At 41.2% G+C, this 21,758-nt stretch overlaps 1 protein-coding gene across 3 annotated transcripts in view; it reads right to left on the reverse strand.

The window, feature by feature from the left end:
- Window positions 1-21,758, reverse strand: part of LOC139381920 (serine/threonine-protein phosphatase 2A 56 kDa regulatory subunit delta isoform) — a 52,153-nt gene that overhangs the window by 19,000 nt on the left and 11,395 nt on the right. For all 3 annotated transcript variants that reach the window (XM_071125779.1, XM_071125781.1, XM_071125780.1), the window contains one exon: window positions 13,524-13,701. In XM_071125779.1, the coding sequence (XP_070981880.1) occupies window positions 13,524-13,701 (178 nt within the window). The remainder of the gene's footprint in view (window positions 1-13,523; window positions 13,702-21,758) is intronic.

Consider the following 21,758-nt stretch of genomic DNA (forward strand, 5'->3'; position numbering starts at 1 on the left):
GTCGAGACACAGATCTGGGGAAGGGTACCAAAACATTTCAGCAGCATTGAAGGTCCCCAAGAACACAGTGGCCTCCATCATTCTTAAATGGAAGAAGTTTGGAAACACCAAGACTCTTCCTATAGATGGCCGCCTGGCCAAACATCAGTGGAAGACGGCCTTGGTCAGGGAGAAACTGATGGTCACTCTGACAGAGTTACAGAGTTCCTCTGTGGCAATGGGAGAACCTTCCAGAAGGACAACCATCTCTGCAGCACTCCACCAATCAGGCCTTTATGGTAGAGTGAACAGACAGAAGCCAATCCCCTCAGAAAAAAGGTACATGACAGCCTGCATGGAATTTGCCAAAAGGAACATAAAGGACTCTCAGACAATGAGAAACAAGATTCTCTGGTCTGATGAAGGTTGAACTGGAGGAAACCTGGTACCATCCCTACGGTGAAGCATGGTGGTGGCAGCATCATGCTGTGGGGATGTTTTTCAGCATCAGGGACTGGGAGACCAGTCAGGATTGAGGGAAAGATGAACAGAGCAAAGTACAGAGAGATCCTTGATGAAAACCTGCTCCAAAGCGTTCAGGACCTCTGACTGGGGTGAAGGTTCACCTTCCAGCAGGACAACAACCCTAAGCACACAGCCAAGACAAGGCAGAAGTGGCTTCGGGACAAGTCTCTGAATGTCCATGAGTGGCCCATCCACAGACTGGACTTGAACCCAAGCGAACATCTCTGGAGAGACCTGAAAATAGCTGTGCAGCAACGCTCATCCAGCCAACCTGACAAAGCTTGAGAGGATCTGCAGAGAAGAATGGGAGAACAAATACAGGTGTGCCAAGCTTGTATTGTCATACCCAAGAAGACTCGAGGCTGTAATCGCTGCCAAATATGCTTCAACAAAATACTGAGTAAAGGGTCTGAATACTTATGTAAATGTGATATTTAATTTTATTTTTTTAAACATTTGCAAACATTTCTAAAAACCAGTTTTTCTTTGTCATTATGGGGTAGTGTGCATAGATTGATGAGGTGAATAAGCAATTTAAATCAATTTTAGAATACGGCTGTAACGTAACAAAATTATGCGGTCGACTCCAAAGTGGGGGCTTTTCCTGGCAGCCGGAAGATGCAATCGAAGGAGGATGCAGTGAGTGAGTTGACTGTATAGGTCTATTGGCCTTGAATTTAGCCAAGCTTGCTCTGTATGGGATTGACGCTTCTAATTGCACATTTTAAATAAACATTTTATCCTGTAGATTATACGGTAAAATATAATCTATGGCGGATTGAAATGTACTTTTTTCAAAGCATTCATTTGATAGGCCTAACTTGAATGATTGTCCCTCTTTCTTCAAATTAAAGGCCTCGTCTATGATAGGCCTATTTATATTTGTATAATATTTTGATCTAGCCTATAGGCCAGGGATGATCAACTAGATTCAGCCGCGGGATGATTTTGTCTTGAGAGGATGGTCGGGGGGATGGGCCAGAAAATATTTATTAATAATTTGTAGACTGCAAATTGACAACAAGAAGCCCAAACAGAAATAACGTTAGACTAAAACATAATAATTTACATCCTTGCTTACATTTGTATACAATCACACGTCTCTCGATTATGCGTAGGAATACTTGAACAGATTTCTTTAATAAAAATCACTTGGAGCTGATTTCCTGGTGTTTTTTATTTTTTATTTTTTATAATAAGTAGATTTATGGGGCTCAGGAACGCTTGTGGGGCCAAACATGGAAACCTAGCTATAGGCTATAGGATACAGTCAGGTAATGAACACATTATTACATCAGAGTCCCTGGGTTCGCGCCCAGGCTCTGTCGTAACCGGCCGCGACCGGGAGGTCCGTGGGGCGACGCACAATCTGGGTTAGGGAGGGATTGGTCGGTAGGGATCTCCTTGTCTCCTCGCGCACCAGCGACTCCTGTGGCGGGCCGGGCGCAGTGCGCGCTAGCCAAGGTTGCCAGGTGTAGCCTCCGACACATTGGTGCGGCTGGCTTCCGGGTTGGATGCGAGCTGTGTTAAGAAGCAGTACGGCTGGTTGGGTTGTGTATCGGAGGACGCATGACATTCAGCATTCGTCTCTCCCGAGCCCGTACGGGAGTTGTAGCAATGAGACAAGATAGTAGCTACTACAACAATTGGATACCACGAAATTGGGGAGAAAAAGGGGTAAAATTCACAAAATGTAAAAAAAATAAAATAAATTGTCCCCAATTTTGGGAGAGACGAAGACTGAATGTCATGCGTCCTCCGATACACAACCCAACCAGCCGTACTGCTTCTTAACACAGCGCGCATCCAACCCGGAAGCCAGCCGCACCAATGTGTCGGAGGCTACACCGTGCACCTGGCAACCTTTTCATATTAGCTAATATTGTGTTAAAGCTTAGTTAAGGCAATACATTTAAGTAATTAACTGATTATACATGTAGTACTTTTTTTGTTAATAATGCTGTTATGTTTGTTAATCAGTAAAATGTTCAGTAAAAAAAAAACTGACAAGATAGTGCCCATGATTATAATAATTAACATTATCCACATTCTTTCTCCAAATTACACAGGAAGGATTTCCTAGCGTAGGTTTTCACTTGGATTAATATAACTATTGAAGCACACGAAGCCCAGAGCTTGCACAGGTGCGTATTACAATGTGGTAAAGTGCTCCTTCTTCACTATTTATGAAAAACCCTCTCACTTGGTATCAATTTGGAGTCAATTCTGTTTGAGGGGGGGGGGGGGGTTATTTGTCAATTTTTTTGATCACCTCACTTTTCTAGAAAATAAATAAATCAGTGAAACAGTAAATAAACTTTGTTCCGGCTTTAGAAATAGAAATCTAGCCAAAAGCCCAAAATACACAAAGATGTCGGCAAATTCTCTGAAGAGCCCAATTTTTTTTTTATAATTCTGGATCCTATTTTGACAGGTTGCACATCAAAATATCAAATCATGCATTCCCTGGATATGTTAGATGAAATTGCATACTATTTCTGCGTTGTATTTATTGTCCATATAGCAAAAAATGTATCACAATATGGGTTTATATGGGTTTTTCCCATATCGCCCAGCTCTAACACAAAATACACACGCACGCACGGGCTCTGGGGAGGAATGTAGCATAACACACCAATGTGACCTCTGACCTATATGGGCTGAGATCTCAGGTGCTCTGAGAGATCAGGAGTATGGCTCAGTTATTGTATCATAAGTAATCCTAGTTCACTCCCTATTCTTTCACAGAATTCTCTCAAACGCATAATGCACTCCAAGTGGCTAGCTAAAACAACCAATAGGACCTATCATTTATTCACTGCATCCATTTGCGTCCAAGCTTCAAATCCTCTGTGATCTTTGAAATACAACTGCAGACTTTAACATGCATGCCATGGGAAGCTGCGATCTACTCTTCCCTTAAACATATAATTAAAACATTCAATTATAATCCGTCTTATCCTATAGCAGCACTTCAACACTTGGCAGCACACAGTTCATCCAATAGGGTTAATCCCACTTCCCAGAATATTCAAATTTGAACATTCCCAGAAAAACCGAGCTGCTGCCGAGGGTCGACGGGTCACATACCAGAGACATTCAACAGAATGTGCTGATCACGAGCAGAGGGGAAGAGAGAGAGGGAGAGTCTATAGGGACATGTGTAACACAGCCTCAGGCACTAGACAGACACACACAGCAGCACAGAGCCACTGGACAAAAATCACTGTCTGTTGGGAAAAATAGTCCTAATGCAAAACCCATGGTGGAAATCGCCCTGGCGAGGAACAGCAAACAAACACGGACCTTTCTCTGTGCGATTACTGTCACAACACTGCAGTGTAAAGCCGATGTTTGGGATTAATAAAGAAAACCAATAGTGCTTATGAAGGACTAAAGCAACACATAACGCTACAGCAATAAAGTCTCTACTGTACATGCATTATCACCATTTCTTTGACTACAGCTATTAGTGAATTCATCACCAGCCCGAGGCCGATGTTGACTGCAGTGTGTATGGAACAGGGAAATGTCTGCAGTCACATCCAAATAACAAATCTTAGACTGAGAAACAAGCATCTACTACAGGGTTAAAACATAATAATAAAAAAATAACAATGCATTTATTTAAAAAAAAAATGTTTTACTTCATTTTTATTTCTCAGTTTAACTGTTGCGAGGAAGAATACACAAGGTGCAATTTCAAAATGTGGTTTTGCAGTCACTGATAGCAGACAGGCTAATGGAGTGACTAACATTTGGGTTGAGGCCAGGTGATTGTGGAGGCCAGGTGATTGTGGAGGCCAGGTCATCTGAATGAGTAGGTGTGTCCAAACGTTTTACTGGTACTGTGTGTCCTAGTCTACCTTTCAGGTAATAGATTCAATGCAGTATTAGCCTTATATTTAGCTAAGTAATGATGGGTTATGCATAATAAGCTTCTAACTTATAGCCTCTGTCTCTTGAGCAATATGCAAGCACCTGTGCTCCGCTGGCCTCTCCTTAAAAAAACGCTCCTAAGCTCTTGGGAGTCCCATGCAGGAAATATCTTGCTAGACATAATTTTGTTTTGAATTTCTTACACCAATAGACTATTCAAAGAGGAACGCAAGCTCTTTATTGCTGAATGTTAAATACAGCAGCCAATAGAACTCAGGTAGTTTGAAAGAAGAGCGAACGCACGATGTCGGTAGGCTATAGCAGTTATTTATTCAGACCCATAACCAATCAATCTTCGTGAAGAGCAGTGCTTTCTGCATCTAATTCTAGTCCAACATTATTCAAGGATGTCATTAGAATGATGAAGATAAGGACAACTAAAAATATTTAATCTAACTGTAGAAAGCAAAGGAAGGAAGCAACAATAAAGAAATAGAGGAGGTAGGCAAATAACATTAGGGGAACTATTATGAAAGGTATATATATGCATCAGCCTACTAAATTATACAAATATGCGCTATTATATTTAAAAATGTTAATCTAATTCAATTGCCAATACTTGTAACTTAGTAGGATGAATGTGCTGCACCAGAATTGCATGTTCTCTTCTGCTTTATCACAGTTTGAACGATGTGCATAATTCCAGGCCATAATATCACATTTTATTTGTCAAATGTGCAAAATACAACAACCTTAGAGCGAAATGCTTACTTTATATTAAAGAGCAGCAGTAAAATAACAAGAGAGAGGATATTAAAGAGCAGCAGTAAAATAACAAGAGAGAGGATATTAAAGAGCAGCAGTAAAATAACAATAGAGAGGATATTAAAGAGCAGCAGTAAAATAACAAGAGAAAGGATATTAAAGAGCAGCAGTAAAATAACAAGAGAGAGGATATTAAAGAGCAGCAGTAAAATAACAAGAGAGAGGATATTAAAGAGCAGCAGTAAAATAACAAGAGAGAGGATATTAAAGAGCAGCAGTAAAATAACAAGAGAGAGGATATTAAAGAGTAGCAGTAAAATAACAATAGAGAGGATATTAAAGAGCAGCAGTAAAATAACAAGAGAGAGGATATTAAAGAGCAGCAGTAAAATAACGAGAGAGGATATTAAAGAGCAGCAGTAAAATAACAACAGAGAGGATATTAAAGAGCAGCAGTAAAATAACAAGAGAGAGGATATTAAAGAGTAGCAGTAAAATAACAATAGAGAGGATATTAAAGAGCAGCAGTAAAATAACAAGAGAAAGGATATTAAAGAGCAGCAGTAAAATAACAAGAGAGGATATTAAAGAGTAGCAGTAAAATAACAAGAGAGAGGATATTAAAGAGCAGCAGTAAAATAACAATAGAGAGGATATTAAAGAGCAGCAGTAAAATAACAATAGAGAGGATATTAAAGAGCAGCAGTAAAATAACAAGAGAAAGGATATTAAAGAGCAGCAGTAAAATAACAAGAGAGGATATTAAAGAGTAGCAGTAAAATAACAAGAGAGAGGATATTAAAGAGCAGCAGTAAAATAACAATAGAGAGGATATTAAAGAGCAGCAGTAAAATAACAAGAGAGAGGATATTAAAGAGCAGCAGTAAAATAACAAGAGAGAGGATATTAAAGAGCAGCAGTAAAATAACAATAGAGAGGATATACACATGGGGTACCGGTACAAGTCAATGTGCAGGTACACCGATTAGTCAAGGTAATTGAGGTAATATGTACATGTAGGTAGAGTTATTAAAAATGACCTTACATAGATAAAAATAAATAGAGAGTAGCAGCAGCGTAAAAGGGGGGGCAATTCAAATAGTCTGGGTAGCCATTTGATTAGATGTTCAGGGGTCTTATGACTTATGGGGGTAGAAGCGGTTTAGAAGCCTCTTGGACCTAGACTTGATGCTCCGGTACCGCTTGCCGTGTGGTAGCAGAGAGAACAGTCTATGGTTTTGGTGGCTGGAGTCTTTGACCATTTTTAGGGCCTTCCTTTGACACCGCCTGGTATAGAGGTCGTGGATGGCAGGAAGCTTGGCCCCAGGGATGTACTGGGCCGTACGCACTGCCCTCTGTAGTGCCTTGTGGTTGGATTGGCCGAGCAGTTGCCATACCAGGCAGGGATGCAACCAGTCTCTCGATGGTGCAGCTGTTGAACCTTTTGAGGATCTGAGGACCCACGCCAAATCTTTTCAGTCTGCTGCGGGGGAATAGGTTTTTTTGTGTCCTCTTCACAGCTGCCTTTGTGTGCTTGGACCATGTTAGTTTGTTAGTGATGTGGACACCAAGGAACTTGAAGCTCTCAACCTGTTCCACTACAACCCCATCGATGAGAATGGGGGCGTGCTCAGACCTCCTTTTCCTGTAGTCCACAATCATCTCCTTTGTCTTGATCACATTGAGGGAGAGGTTGTTGTCCTGGCACTACAGTGCAAGGTCTCTGACCTCCTCCCTATAGGCTATCTCGTTGTCAACGGCTAACTTAATAATGGTGTTGGAGTCATGGCTGGCCATGCAGTCATGGCTGGCCATGCAGTCATGAGTAAACAAGGAGTACAGGAGGGGACTGAGCACGCACCGGAGTGGCCCCTGTGTTGGGATCAGCGTAGCGCATGTGTTGTTACCTACCCTTACCACCTGGGGGCGGCCCATCAAGAAGTCCAGGATCCAGTTGCAGAGGGAGGTGTTTAGGCCCAGGATCCTTCGCTTAGTGATACGCTTTGAGGGCACTATGGTGTTGAACACTAAGCTGTAGTCAATGAATAGCATTCTCACATAGGTGTTCCTTTTGTCCAGATGTGAAAGGGCAGTGTGGGGTGCAATAGAGATTGCATCATCTGTGGATCTGTTGGGACGGTATGGAAATTGGAGTAGGTCTAGGGTTTCTGGGATAATGGTGTTGATGTGAGCCATGAACAACCTTTCAAAGCACTTAATGGCTACAGATGTGAGTGCTATGGGTTGGTAGTCATTTAGGCAGGTTATACCGTAGTGTTCTTGGACAGAGGGACTATGGTGGTCTGTTTGAAACATGTTGGTACTACAGACTCTGACAGGGAGAGGGTGAAAATGTCAGTGAAGACACTTGCCAGTTGGTCAGCGCATGCTCGGAGTACACATCCTGGTAATCCGTCTGGCCCTGCGGCTTTGTGAATGTTAACCTGTTTCAAGGTCTTACTCACAAGGGGCTCCCGATTGGCGCAGTGGTGTAAGGCAGTGCCACTAGAGATTCTGGGTTCGTTCCAGGCTCTGTCACAGCCGGCCGCGACCGGGAGACCCATTGGGCGGCGAACAATTGGCTCAGAGTCGTCTGGGATAGGGGAGGGTTTGCCCGGCAGGGATGTCCTTGTCCCATTGCGCACAAGCGACTCCTGTGGCGGGCCGGGTGCAGTGCACGGTGCGTCCTCCGACCCATTGGTGCGGATGGCTTCCGGGTTAAGTGGGCATTGTGTCAAGAAACAGTGTGGCTTGTTTGGGGTTTCGGAGGACGCGCAACCTTGTTGTAGCGATGAGGCAAGACTGTAACTACCAATTGGTGCAGTACACGGTGCTTCCTCCAACACATTGGTGCGGCTGGCTTCCGGGTCAAGTGGGCATTGTGTCAAGAAACAGTGTGGCTTGTTTGGGGTTTCGGAGGACGCGCAACCTTGTTGTAGCGATGAGGCAAGGGGGGGGATAAAAATATATAAAATCACAACAAAAAAAAAGGTCTTACTCACATTGGCTACGGAGAGCATGATCAAACAGTCGTCCGGAACAGCTGATGTTCTTGTGCATGTTTCAGTGTTACTTGCCTCGAAGTGAGCATAGAAGTAATTTAACTCGTCTGGTAGGTTCGTGTCACTGGGGAGCTCGCGATTGTGCTTCCGTTTTGCATTATGTAATAGTTTGCAAGCTTTGCCACATCCGACTAGCGTGGTTCGTCGGAGGGCATAGCAGGATTTCTTATAAGCTTCTGGGTTAGTCCCGCTCCTTGAAAGCGGCAGCTCTACCCCTCTACCCCTCCATTTTAGCTTTTAGCTCAGTGTGGATGTTGCCTGATAAAGGGTTCTTAAATACTAAGTGGAATGTTCCATTGTGGACTAAAATGGAGGCTTGTCTTCTTCATGGCTTTTGGTTGGGGTTTGTACGTACAGTCACTGTGGGGACGACGTCATCAATGCACTTATTGATGAAGCCAGTGACTGATGTGGTGTACTCCTCAATGCCATCGGAAGAATCCCGGAACATATTCCAGTCTGTGCTAGCAAAACAGTGCTGCAGCTTACCATCTGCTTCATCTGACCACTTTTTTTATTGACCAAGTGGCTGGTGCTTCCTGCTTAAATTTTTAGCTTGTACGCAAGAATCAGGAGGATAGAATTGTGGTCCGATTTGTCAAATGGAGGGCGAGGGAGAGCTTTGTACACATCTCTGTGTGTGGAGTAAAGGTGGTCTAGAGTTTTTTTCCCTCTGGTTTCACATTTAACATGCTTGTAGAATTAGAATTATTAGGTTAAAAAAATGTAAATTTCCCTGCATTAAAGTCCCTGTCCACTAGGAGCGCTGCCTCTGGATGAGCGTTTTCCTGTTTGATTATGGCCGTATACAGCTCATTGAGAGCGGTCTTAGTGCCAGCATCGGTTTGTGGTGATAAATAGACAGCTAATAGACAAAAACTATTTTGGTAGATATGATAAGCTGTAGACTACATTGAAATACTCTACCTCAGGCAAGCAAAACCTTAGATATCGTGCACCAGCTGTTGTTTACAAATATACATAGACTGCCATGTACAATACAGTAATACAGTTCACACTCAAAAAGTTTAGCCTCTGGAGCTAGTTTAATTTATTTACACAAGAGAGCATAGGCTATAGCTAGCTACATCTATGGGCTTTTATGTCTTTCTGCCGTGCCTAATGTGCAGTAGCCTATATCATACTGTATATGCATTGGATAATGGCACAATCATTTGGGCTTTTTGGGTTCATTAAATGTGATTATTGTAGAGCTCATAAAATGTATTTAATATATGGCTAATCAGGCTCAGGTAGCGTCAATGTTAATTACGCATAATTAGTTCAATAAAGTCCACCTGTGTGCAATCTAGTGTCACATGATCTCAGGATTATACACCTGTTCTGAAAGGCCCCAGAGTCTGCAACACCACTAAGCAAGGGGCACCACCAAGCAAGCAGCACCATAAAGACCAAGGAGCTCTCCAAACAGGTCAGGGACAAAGTTGTGGAGAAGAACAGATCAGGGTTGGGTTATAAAAAATATATCAGAAACTTTGAACATCCCACGGAGCACCATTAAATCCATTATTCAAAATGGAAAGAATATGGAACCACAACAAACCTGCCAAGAGAGGGCTGCCCACTAAAACTCACAGACCAGGCAAGGAGGGCATTAATCAGAGAGGCAACAAAGAGACCAAAGATAACCCTGAAGGAGCTGCAAAAATCCACAGCGGAGATTGGACTATCTGTCCATAGGACCACTTTAAGCCGTATACTCCACAGAGCTGGTCTTTATGGAAGAGTGGCCAGAAAAAAAGGTATTGCTTTAAAAACAAAATAAGCAAACCCATTTGGTGTTCGCTAAAAGGCATGTGGGAGACTCCCGAAACATATGGAAGAAGGTACTCTGGTTAGATTAAACTAGATTAAACCTTTAAACTTAAAGGTTACTGTACACCAGCGGAACCCATCCAACTTGAAGGAGCTGGAGCAGTTTTGCCTTGAAGAATGGGCAACAATCCCAGTGTCTAGATGTGCCAAGCTTTTTGAGACATACCCCAAGAGACTTGCAGCTATAATTTCTGCAAAAGGTGGCTCTACAAAGTATTGACTTTCAGGGGGTGAATAGTTATGCACGCTCAAGTTTCCAGTTTTTTTGTCTTATTTATTTTTTGTTTCACCCCCAAAAATATTTAGCATCTTCAAAGTGGTATGTTTTTTAAATCAAATGATACAAACCCCCAAAAATCTATTTTAATTCCAGGTTGTAAGGCAACAAAATAGGAAAAATGCCAAAGGGGGGGTGAATACTTTCGCAAGCCACTGTATATGCTTTATAATGCGAGAAACACCGACTTACCCGGGAGAAAAGTGATTTATTCTCAAGATGGAACATTTGTAAAATACCGGGAAAATATTAAACCCTAGTCTGCATGGTGTGTTATGGCGAGGTTTCACTGTCCGACTTAGTGCAGGCACTGCTGATCCAATTGTAGAGCTGTGACGATACCTGTATTGCAATATTTTTTCGATGGCAAAAAATGAAAACATGAAGCAGACAACTTTTTGATCTTTTAAAACCCTGCTGTATGTAAAAAGAAAAGTGTGTTCCATATCTTGGGAAATAAATAAATGTGACTATGAATGGCAGCATAATGATGTTTGTTTCCAACATTAGGGCTGTCTTTCTAAAGAAGCAAAATCTCCTTCGTGTTTTGTTTCCTTGCCACGGTACTAACGAGTATCGCGATACTGGCATCGTCCCGGTCCTATGCAATTAATGCCTGCAATGTGTCATGTGGTACCTCTGCTGTACCTCTGTCTGGCCAGACAAGGGGAGACTCTCAATGAGAGGAGAGCCCAGAGCCACAACAGGAGGGAGAGCGAAAGAGACTGAGCAACAAAACACAAGAATGAGAGTGACAGAGAAGGAAATGGATGTGGTCATTGAGAACCTGGGTTTTAGAGTAGGTTATGTGCTAGTTCAACAGTATAACTTTAGACCGTCCCCTCGCCCATACCCGGGCGCGAACCAGGGACCCTCTGCACACATCAACAACTGACACCCACGAAGCATCGTTACCCATCGCTCCACAAAAGCCGCGGCCCTTGCAGAGCAAGGGGAACTACTACTTCAAGGTCTCAGAGCAAGTGACGTCACCGATTGAAACGCTATTTAGCGCGAACACCGCTAACTAGCTAGCCATTTCACATCCGTTACACTAGCACCTTGGCCTTTGCCTGTACTAAGTAACCACGCTTAACATAAAGGCAATACGGCAGCTATCTTCATTTAATCAATACCATACCTTATGAGTTATATGAGTTGAAGAGGCATTTGAGTCTCGAATCCCATTGTTTTCCAATAATAACCAACTTCTTACACAATAACCTAACATTTCATGAACATTCTGGTGAAAATAGGCTGACGTACAGTGCCTTCGGAAAGTATTCATACACCTTGACTTATTCCACATTTTGTTGTGTTACAGCCAGAATTCAAAACAGATAAAACTTTTTATTTTTTATTTATTATTTATTTTTTAAATCTCACCCATCTACACACAATACCCCATAATGACAAGTGAAAACATGTATTTAGAAATATTTGTGAATTTATTGAAAATGAAAATACAGAAATCTCTCATTTACATGAGTCTTTATACCCGAGTCAATACATGTTAGAATTACCTTCGGCAGCGATTACAGCTGGGAGTCTGTGTAAGTCTCTAAGAGCTCTCCACACCTGGATTGTACATTATTTGCACATTCTTTCTAAGATTCTTCAAACTCTAGAAAGTTGGTTGTTGATCATTGCAATACAGCCATAGATTTTGCCATAGATTTTCAACCAGATTTCAGTCAAATCAAAACTAGGCCACTCAGAAACATTAAATGTTATCGTGGTAAGCAACTCCAGTGTATATTTGGCCTATTGAAAGGTAAATTAGTCTCTCAGCGTCTGTTGGAAAGCAGACAGAGCCATGTTTTCCTCTAGTGCTTAGCTTTAATAAAAATTAAAAATATCCTAAAAACACCCGAGTCCTTGCCAATGACAAGCATACCCATAACATGATGCAGCCACCACCATGCTTGAAAATATGTAGAGTGGTATTCAGTGAGGTTGTATGTGCCACAACATTATGCTTTGTATTCAGGACATAAAATTATTTTTTTTGCAGTTTTACTTTAGTGCCTTATTGGAAACAGGATGCACGTTTTAGAATGTATTTTTATTCTGTACAGGCTTCCTTCTTCTCCCTCTGTTACTTAGGTTAGTATTGTTGAGTAACTACAATGTTGATCCATCCTTAGTTTTCTCCTATCACAGTCAATAAACTCTGTAAAAGTTTTAAAGTAACCATTGGCCTCAAGTTGAAATCCCTGAGCGGTTTCCTTCCTCTCCAGCAACTGAGTTAGGAAGGACGCCTGTATCTTTGCAGTGACTTGGTGCATTGACACACCACCCAAAGTGTAATTAATAACTTCACCATGCTCAAAGGGAAATCCAATGTCTGCTTTTTTATTTAAATTTAACCCATTTACCAATATGTACCCTTTGATAGGCATTGGATAACCTCCCTGGTCTTTGTGGTTGTATCCGCTCGACTGAGAAACCTTACAGATAATTGTATGTGTGGGGTATTATTTTACTCCTTAACTTATTTAGACTTGCCATAGGAAAGGGGTTGAATACTTATTGACTCAAGACATTTCAGCTTTAAATTTTTTATTAATTTGTAAAAAACAAATATTCTCAAAACACATTTACATTATGGGGTATTGTGTGTAGGACAGTGACCAAAAACACTCAATTGAATCCATTTTAAATTCAGTCTGTAACAACAAAATGTGGCCAAAGTTAAGGGATGTGAATGCTTTCTGAGGCACTATCCGTGTGATTAATTCGAGGGAAGACATACAGTCCTGCCTTTTGAAGTACTGGTAAGGGCCTACATCCATGTACATCATCATACTCCATGACTGATGCAAGTGGTAGGGATCTGACGAAAATATGCAGATAAAAGCTATTGCCAGTAAGTATTCACAGAGATGCTAAACGATCAACATTGCTTATGTGTACCTCCCTGATCATCAAAGCCACCACAGGTGGAACAATAAGTTCTGGATGGAGTGAGGGCAGAGGATGTAGGATATGTGGGTGTCTATGAATAGGACACAGTGATTGTGTCTCCAAGCTTGCACTTCTACACTTCCCATCATGAATTTAAAAATGGTGGAAACCTCCTCCAGCCAATGTTTAGACCAAGCCAATGCTTTTAAATCTGTAAAGGGAACAGCACAATTGAGGAGAAAGGTGGAGAATCAGGATGCAGCTAGAGAAGCTGGTGGGTTAGTTGGTGATACCTTTGAGGGCAGGAAGTTTCTGCAGCTCACGGTTCTTGGCAAGGTTGAATCGTGATGAACTCTGGCGACGCTCCTTCTTGACGATCTGGGGACCGCTAGAGTACTTGATCTTGTTGAGCTGAGTGGGTGGAGGGGTGCTATTGCTGGGACGCTTGCTGGCAGTCTGCTGCTGCGCCGCCTGTGGACAAGAGACAGAAAAATCACAATGAGCTCGTTGAAGTATGTTGAGACTTGGAAAAGTTTAAACCACTGAAAATGAAATGAAAGATGGTTTATGCCAACTAAATACGTAATATTGTCCTCCTGAAACCGAGTAAACATCACTGCCATTTCTTGGGAGTGACAATTACTATCAAAGTAGCTCAATCTAGTAGATTCTTTTTTAAATACATTAAATCTGGTATAGTGGTTCTCACTAGCTGCTTGCCCATATTACAGTCACCATGCAGAGAACAGTAAATGACTCCACAGAGACTCATTGGCTTGGTCTAATGATGCCATTATCCTGGAGTTCTAAAGCGTGCACACAGAGAGACGACTCGAACATGTGACTAGTCATGCTGTTGAGAATGAGAGTGATGAACTAGTGTCAAATAAGACTCATGTAGTATAGTAGTATACAAATACTACAATTCCATGTCCAAAAGGTGTAACTTTTCTCTACAGCTGTCCTCTAGGATATTATTGATTAGAAGGAATACAGTAGTACAGTCAATGATGTCCAGATTTAATTCAATCAAATTTGAAAATGCTTTCTTTATGTCCATGATTCCATGAATAGAAGTTCATCACAAACCTCAAGGGCACAGGAGAAACTCCCCTGACATAACTGCAGTCCTCCTCGAGGATTGTATTGAATTTACAAAAATCTTAATTTGACCAGTATTGTCACAACAAAAGAATCCTGCAGCGACAGAACGTTTAATCCAGACTTTTCCAACATTGAAATTATGCTTTATCTGTGGTTAGGCTATTAGCTGGCCAAAATTAGGTTTCATAAAAAGTACAATACTGCGTCTTAGTGCAGGTTCAGTGAATTTATGTAATTCCTGCGGTGAAAGAAAATTCTCAGTGACAACAGAGTGATCAAATTAAGATCCTACAACTGTACATGTGTGGAATCACAGGCCATTTTCCCCTCTATAATGCCCAGGTCATAAAATGCTCTTTTTGGTCCACCAGCCACTGTGGCAGGTAGATAAAAAAGACATTGACCAGCCACTGTGGCAGGTAGATAAAAAAGACATTGACCAGCCACTGTGGCAGGTAGATAAAAAAGACATTGACCAGCCACTGTGGCAGGTAGATAAAAAAGACATTGACCAGCCACTGTGGCAGGTAGATAAAAAAGACATTGACCAGCCACTGTGGCAGGTAGATAAAAAAGACATTGACCAGCCACTGTGGCAGGTAGATAAAAAAGACATTGACCAGCCACTGTGGCAGGTAGATAAAAAAGACATTGACCAGCCACTGTGGCAGGTAGATAAAAAAGACATTGACCAGCCACTGTGGCAGGTAGATAAAAAAAGACATTGACCAGCCACTGTGGCAGGTAGATAAAAAAAGACATTGACCAGCCACTGTGGCAGGTAGATAAAAAAAGACATTGACCAGCCACTGTGGCAGGTAGATAAAAAAAGACATTGACCAGCCACTGTGGCAGGTAGATAAAAAAAGACATTGACCAGCCACTGTGGCAGGTAGATAAAAAAAGACATTGACCAGCCACTGTGGCAGGTAGATAAAAAAAGACATTGACCAGCCACTGTGGCAGGTAGATAAAAAAAAGACATTGACCAGCCACTGTGGCAGGTAGATAAAAAAAGACATTGACCAGCCACTGTGGCAGGTAGATAAAAAAAGACATTGACCAGCCACTGTGGCAGGTAGATAAAAAAAGACATTGACCAGCCACTGTGGCAGGTAGATAAAAAAAGACATTGACCAGCCACTGTGGCAGGTAGATAAAAAAAGACATTGACCAGCCACTGTGGCAGGTAGATAAAAAAAGACATTGACCAGCCACTGTGGCAGGTAGATAAAAAAAGACATTGACCAGCCACTGTGGCAGGTAGATAAAAAAAGACATTGACCAGCCACTGTGGCAGGTAGATAAAAAAAGACATTGACCAGCCACTGTGGCAGGTAGATAAAAAAAGACATTGACCAGCCACTGTGGCAGGTAGATAAAAAAAGACATTGACCAGCCACTGTGGCAGGTAGATAAAAAAAGACATTGACCAGCCACTGTGGCAGGTAGATAAAAAAAGACATTGACCAGCCACTGTGGCAGGTAGATAAAAAAAGACATTGACCAGCCACTGTGGCAGGTAGATAAAAAAAGACATTGACCAGCCACTGTGGCAGGTAGATAAAAAAGACATTGACCAGCCACTGTGGCAGGTAGATAAAAAAGACATTGACCAGCCACTGTGGCAGGTAGATAAAAAAGACATTGACCAGCCACTGTGGCAGGTAGATAAAAAAGACATTGACCAGCCACTGTGGCAGGTAGATAAAAAAGACATTGACCAGCCACTGTGGCAGGTAGATAAAAAAGACATTGACCAGCCACTCAGATTTATTCCCCTGGTAAAATTTCACAAACAAATCACACAAGAAAACAATAAATGTATTACTAGTAGAAGTAATGTGGTATATTGTTTAACCCTTGTGTGGTGTTCAGGTCTGTGGGAGCCATTTTCAATATTTCCTAAAAGAAAAATTATACAATTAATTATTTTTTTTCAACCTGAGACTCATTAGCCTTGGCTCATTTTCTGTGAAGAACATGTAAAAGAACACATTTCATTAGGTGCTCTCTGTGCACCCCCCTACACATTTATATTACATACAGTGGGGCAAAAAAGTATTTAGTCAGCCACCAATTGTGCAAGTTCTCCCACTTAAAAAGATGAGAGGCCTGTAATTTTCATCATAGGTACACCACAACTATGACAGAGTAGGCAGCACTACTAAAAATGAATATTTCACCCCAGGCAGGCAGTGTTGCAGCGCGAAGTGGAATAGGCTATATAGGATTCGTAGTTTTGACTTTGTGCGATTAATTTACCAGCTATGAAGGGAAGTGGCAAAATACTTTGAAAACAGCAACTGCTGCATTTATTTTACTATAAAATGTATTCATACTTGACTTTTTTTTTAATTAACAAATGCAAGTGAAATGCTCACGCTGTGGATCCCTGACCACCCGCCAACGTGGCTGGTAAAAATAGACATCTTACCCCAAAATATACCCCCATTTGGCTGGTAACAGGTGTTACTTTTAACCCTAATTTTAACACAATCTTGGGATTTTAGGCCCTGATAATGCGTCTTAAAAATTGTAGTTCTATGCTAACCTAAAATTCTCTATTCGCATATCATTCTTAGACAATCTTGCCATTGGATATGCAGGTGCTCTTGTAAAGGGCTCCATTCAGGAGTAACATCAGCAGCTCCTTTGTAATATTAAAACAGGTATGTGGAGTAGAGGTCAACCGATTAAATCGGAATGGCCGATTAATTAGGGCCGATTTCAAGTTTTCATAACATTCGGAAATCGGTATTTCTGGACACCGATTTGGCAGATACATTTTTTTAATATTATTATTATTTATTTATTTTACACCTTTATTTAATCTTTATAACTAAGCAAGTCAGTTAAGAATACATTGTTATTTTCAATGACGGCCTAGGAAAGGTGGGTTAACTGCCTCGTCCAGGGGCAGAACGACAGATTTTTACCTTGTCAGCTCGGGGGATTCACTCTTGCAACCTTACAGTTAACTAGTCCAACGCTCTAACCACCTGATTACATTACACTCCACGAGGAGTCTGCCTGTTACGCGAATGCAGTAAACCAAGGTAAGTAGCTAGCTAGCATTAAACGTATCTTATAAAAAAACAATCTATCAATCATAATCACTAGTTAACTACACATGGTTGATGATATTACTAGTTTATCTAGCGTGTCCTGCGTTGCATATAATCATTGTGGTGTGTATCGTTGCTCCAATGTGTACCTAACCATAAACATCAATGCCTTTCTTAAAATCAATATACAGAAGTATATATTTTTAAACCTGCATATTTAGCTAAAAGAAATCCAGGTTAGCAGGCAATATTAACCAGGTGAAATTGTGTCACTTCTCTTGCGTTCATTGCACGCAGAGTCAGGGTATATGAAACAGTTTGGGCACCCTAATTTGCCAGAATTTTACGTAATTATGACATAACATTGAAGGTTGTGCAATGTAAAAGGAATATTTAGACTTATGGATGCCTCCCGTTAGATAAAATTGTAACGGTTCCGTATTTCACTGAAAGAATAAACGTCTTGTTTTCGAGATGATAGTTTCCGGATTCGACCATATTAATGACCTAAGGCTCGTATTTCTGTGTGTTATTATGTTAGACTTAGTTATATGATTTGATAGAGCAGTCTGACTGAGCGGTGGTAGGCAGCAGCAGGCTCGTAAGCATTCATTCAAACAACTTTCGTGCGTTTTGCCAGCAGCTCTTTGTTGTGCTTCAAGCATTGCACTGTTTATGACTTCAAGCCTATCAACTTCCGAGATGAGGCTGGTGTAACCGATGTGAAATGACTAGCTAGTTAGCGGGGTGTGCGCTAATAGCGTTTCAAACATCACTCGCTCTGAGACTTGGAGTGGTAATTCCCCTTGCTCTGCATGGGTAATGCTGCTTCGAGGGTGGCTGTTGTCGATGTGTTCCTGGTTTGAGCCCAGGTAGGAGCGAGGAGAGGGACAGAAGCTATACTGTTACACTGGCAATACTAAAGTGCCTACAAGAACATCCAATAGTCAAAGGTTCATGAAATACAAATGGTATAGAGAGAAATAGTCCTATAATTCCTATAATAACTACAACCTAAAACTTCTTAACTGGGAATATTGAAGATTCATGTTAAAGGGAACTTTCATATGTTCTGAGCAAGGAACTTAAACGTTAGCTTTTTTACATGGCACATATTGCACTTTTACTTTCTTCTCCAACACTTGGTTTTTGCATTATTTAAACCAAATTGAACATGTTTCATTATCTACTTGAGGCTAAATTGATTTTATTGATGTATTATATTAAGTTAAAATAAGTGTTCATTCAGTATTGTTGTAATTGTCATTATTACAAATAAATAAATAAATAACTATATATAGATATATATATATATATATATATATATATATATATATATTCTTAAAATCGGCATCAGCTTTTTTTTTTGTCCTCCAATAATCGGCATCGGCGTTGAAAAATCATTAAATCGGTCGACCTCTAATGTGGAGGTTAAACTGTAAGTCTCTTGGCTTTACAAACCACTTGCAAGGCCCCTGTTCTCATAAAGGCCAGTTCTCCATCCCTTACATCCTTGCTAAGCCTGCCCAGTGGTTGTGCCATGAGCGTTAAACACTCTCCCTCTGCCATCAGGCTCAGACTTAGTGGCATTTCCTGTCTAGTTGAGACCAGGAGGGATTCCCTGAGGAAGTTACCTCTACGCTTAAAAAGGTCATCCCATTGAATAAATTCACTGTAGTATCCTGTTGAAATAGAAACGCATTCAGTTTCAAAAAGGTCCCATGTTGAAGGTAAAAGCGGTCTCAATAGTTGAGTCAAATGACAGTCCATTCGATTGGTCTGGGTAAAAAATAATAATAATTTTTTTAAAAAGAGTTAATGCACTATAAAATGGTGCAGGTAACATTATTCAAGCAACTGCAGTACTCTCATTGAAGTACAGTAAAGGGATCTGTACTATTGAGTAGCTTCTGAAACGGCTACCCCCTTCTTACGAGACCATGGGAACGGATCAATCCAGAAGTGAATAACAACAACCATCAAAGGGGAGTTCTTCATACTCAAGACAGTGTAAAATACCTATCCAACTGAGCAACCCATGTTATATATTGGCCTGCCAACATCAAGTATGGTAATTGAGCTGGATTTATACATTTTAAATTACAACTGTGCATGGTTTCATTTAGGCCTACATCTATTGATTTATCTCCATCATGACCAGACAGACATGTAGACAAATTCTAAACAGCCAATACAACAATAATGGTATCTGGGTCTGTCTTCCAATACTCCAACATGGCATCCTTTTCCTCAGCTCTTTACTCACATTACCTTTTGACAGGTGGAGATACTGAATACGTTTTCACTATGGCATGCGCCTACCAAGATCAACGATGCAGACAGAAAGGAAATGGAAAAAGGTTGCCTTCTAAACAATTGTCCCAGCCTTCATCATTGCATACTGTATATGTTAGAGAGTGCAAAGTCTGCATGCAGTGCATTCACACATCTGGGCATGTTTTTGAAAACCTGGGTAGTGATTGTTGTATGTTATGGACCATTCCCATCAGACACAGGTTGGCGCTTGCCCAAGGCATGACATAGATGGCCTGAATAGGCGGGTTTGCATGACTGAGCCGATCTCAAAATAGACCCAATCAATAGCCTTTCATCCCACGCAAAGTCAAGCCCTAAGCGCCCCGAGTTTCCTGTCATCAACACCGTTCTCTGGACTGTGGGATGTTTTGAAAGCGCAAACACTATCGTTTGTTAAGGTACACATGCTTATACGAGAGGTTAACAAACCACAGCAACTAATGGAGTGTATCCAGTGTCTAGCCAATGTTAATGAGGTGTAAAGTTCCAGGACATGGTGATACAATACTTGTTTATAGTATACAGCCGTGTTTTTCAACCCTTTTCCTGCGGACCCAAGTTAGTGCTCGTTTAGAAGAAAAATGTGAGCACAAACACATGATTCAACTTATCAACTAATTACAAAGCCCTGGATTTGTTGAATCAGGAAATGGAATAGTTCAATCGGGTGTGGGTCATCCTATATGATTTCAATCCCTTTCTGCACCCCTTTTGATTTGAACGGAACCTTTCATACATGTTTTCCCATGGTGGAAGTCCTCAGAAGGTGACTTTTTGGAACTGAATGACAAAACATTCAGGAGATAAGTGATCAAAGTTTACCCATATTGTATACCGCACCCTACCATGAGACACCCATGTCTTAAACCACTGAAAAAGATAAATGGTTGAGTTTGATATCATTTGAAATCTTACAAAACAGGTTTGTCAAACTATTCTATGATTTCTTGAGAATGTTTATTTGAATGTCATTTTTTAAGCTTTAACATCAACTATCTAAACATATCAATTGGGTTGAGGTAGGTAGGGTGATTGTGGAGGCCAGGTCATCTGATGCAGCACTCCATCACTCTCCTTCTTGGTAACACAGCCTGGAGGTGTGTTTTAGGTCACTGTCCTTTTGAAAAACAAATGATAGTCCCACTAAGCCCAAACCAGATGGGATGGCGTATCGCTGCAGAATTCTGTGGTAGCCATGCTAGTTAAGGGTGCCTTGAATTCTAAATAAATCAGACAGTGTCACCAGCAAAGCACCCCCACACCACCTCCTCCATGCTTCACAGTGAGAACCACACATGCCTTAGATCACCCGTTCACCTACTCTGCATCTCACAAAGACACAGTGGTTGGAACAAAAAAAACTCAACATTTGGACTCATCAGACAAGTTTCCTCCGGTCTAATGTCCATTGCTCATGTTTCTTGGCCCAAGTAAGTCTCTTCTTCTTATTGGTGTCCTTTAGTAGTGGTTTCTTTGCCGCAATCCAACCATGATGGCCTGATTCACACGGTCTCCTCTGAACAGTTGAGGTTGAGATGTGTCTGTTTCTTGAACTCTGTGAAGCACTTATTTGGGCTGCAATCTGAGGCTGGTATCTCTAATTAACTTATCCTCTGCAGCAGAGGTAACTCTGGGTCTTCCTTTCCTGTAGCGGTCCTCATGAGAGCCAGTTTCATCATAGCAGTTCATGGTTTTTGCGACTGCAATTAAAGAAACGTTAAAAGTGGACTGATCTTCATGTCATAAAGTATTGATGGACTATCGTTTCTCTTTGCTTATTTGAGCTGTTCTTGCCATAATATGGTCTTGGGTCTTTTACCAAATAGGGCTATCTTCTGTATACCACCCATACCTTGTCACAACACAACTGACTGGCTCAAATGCATTAAAAAGGAAATGAACAAATGAACAAGACACACCTGTTAATTGAAATGCATTCCAGGTGACTACCTCATGAAGCTTGTTCAGAGAATGCCAAGAGTGTGCAAAGCTGTCATCAAGGCAAAGGGTGGCTACTTTGAAGAATCTGAAATATATTTT

This window comes from Oncorhynchus clarkii, chromosome 23 (assembly GCF_045791955.1).
Source record: "Oncorhynchus clarkii lewisi isolate Uvic-CL-2024 chromosome 23, UVic_Ocla_1.0, whole genome shotgun sequence".
Taxonomy (NCBI): domain Eukaryota; kingdom Metazoa; phylum Chordata; class Actinopteri; order Salmoniformes; family Salmonidae; genus Oncorhynchus; species Oncorhynchus clarkii.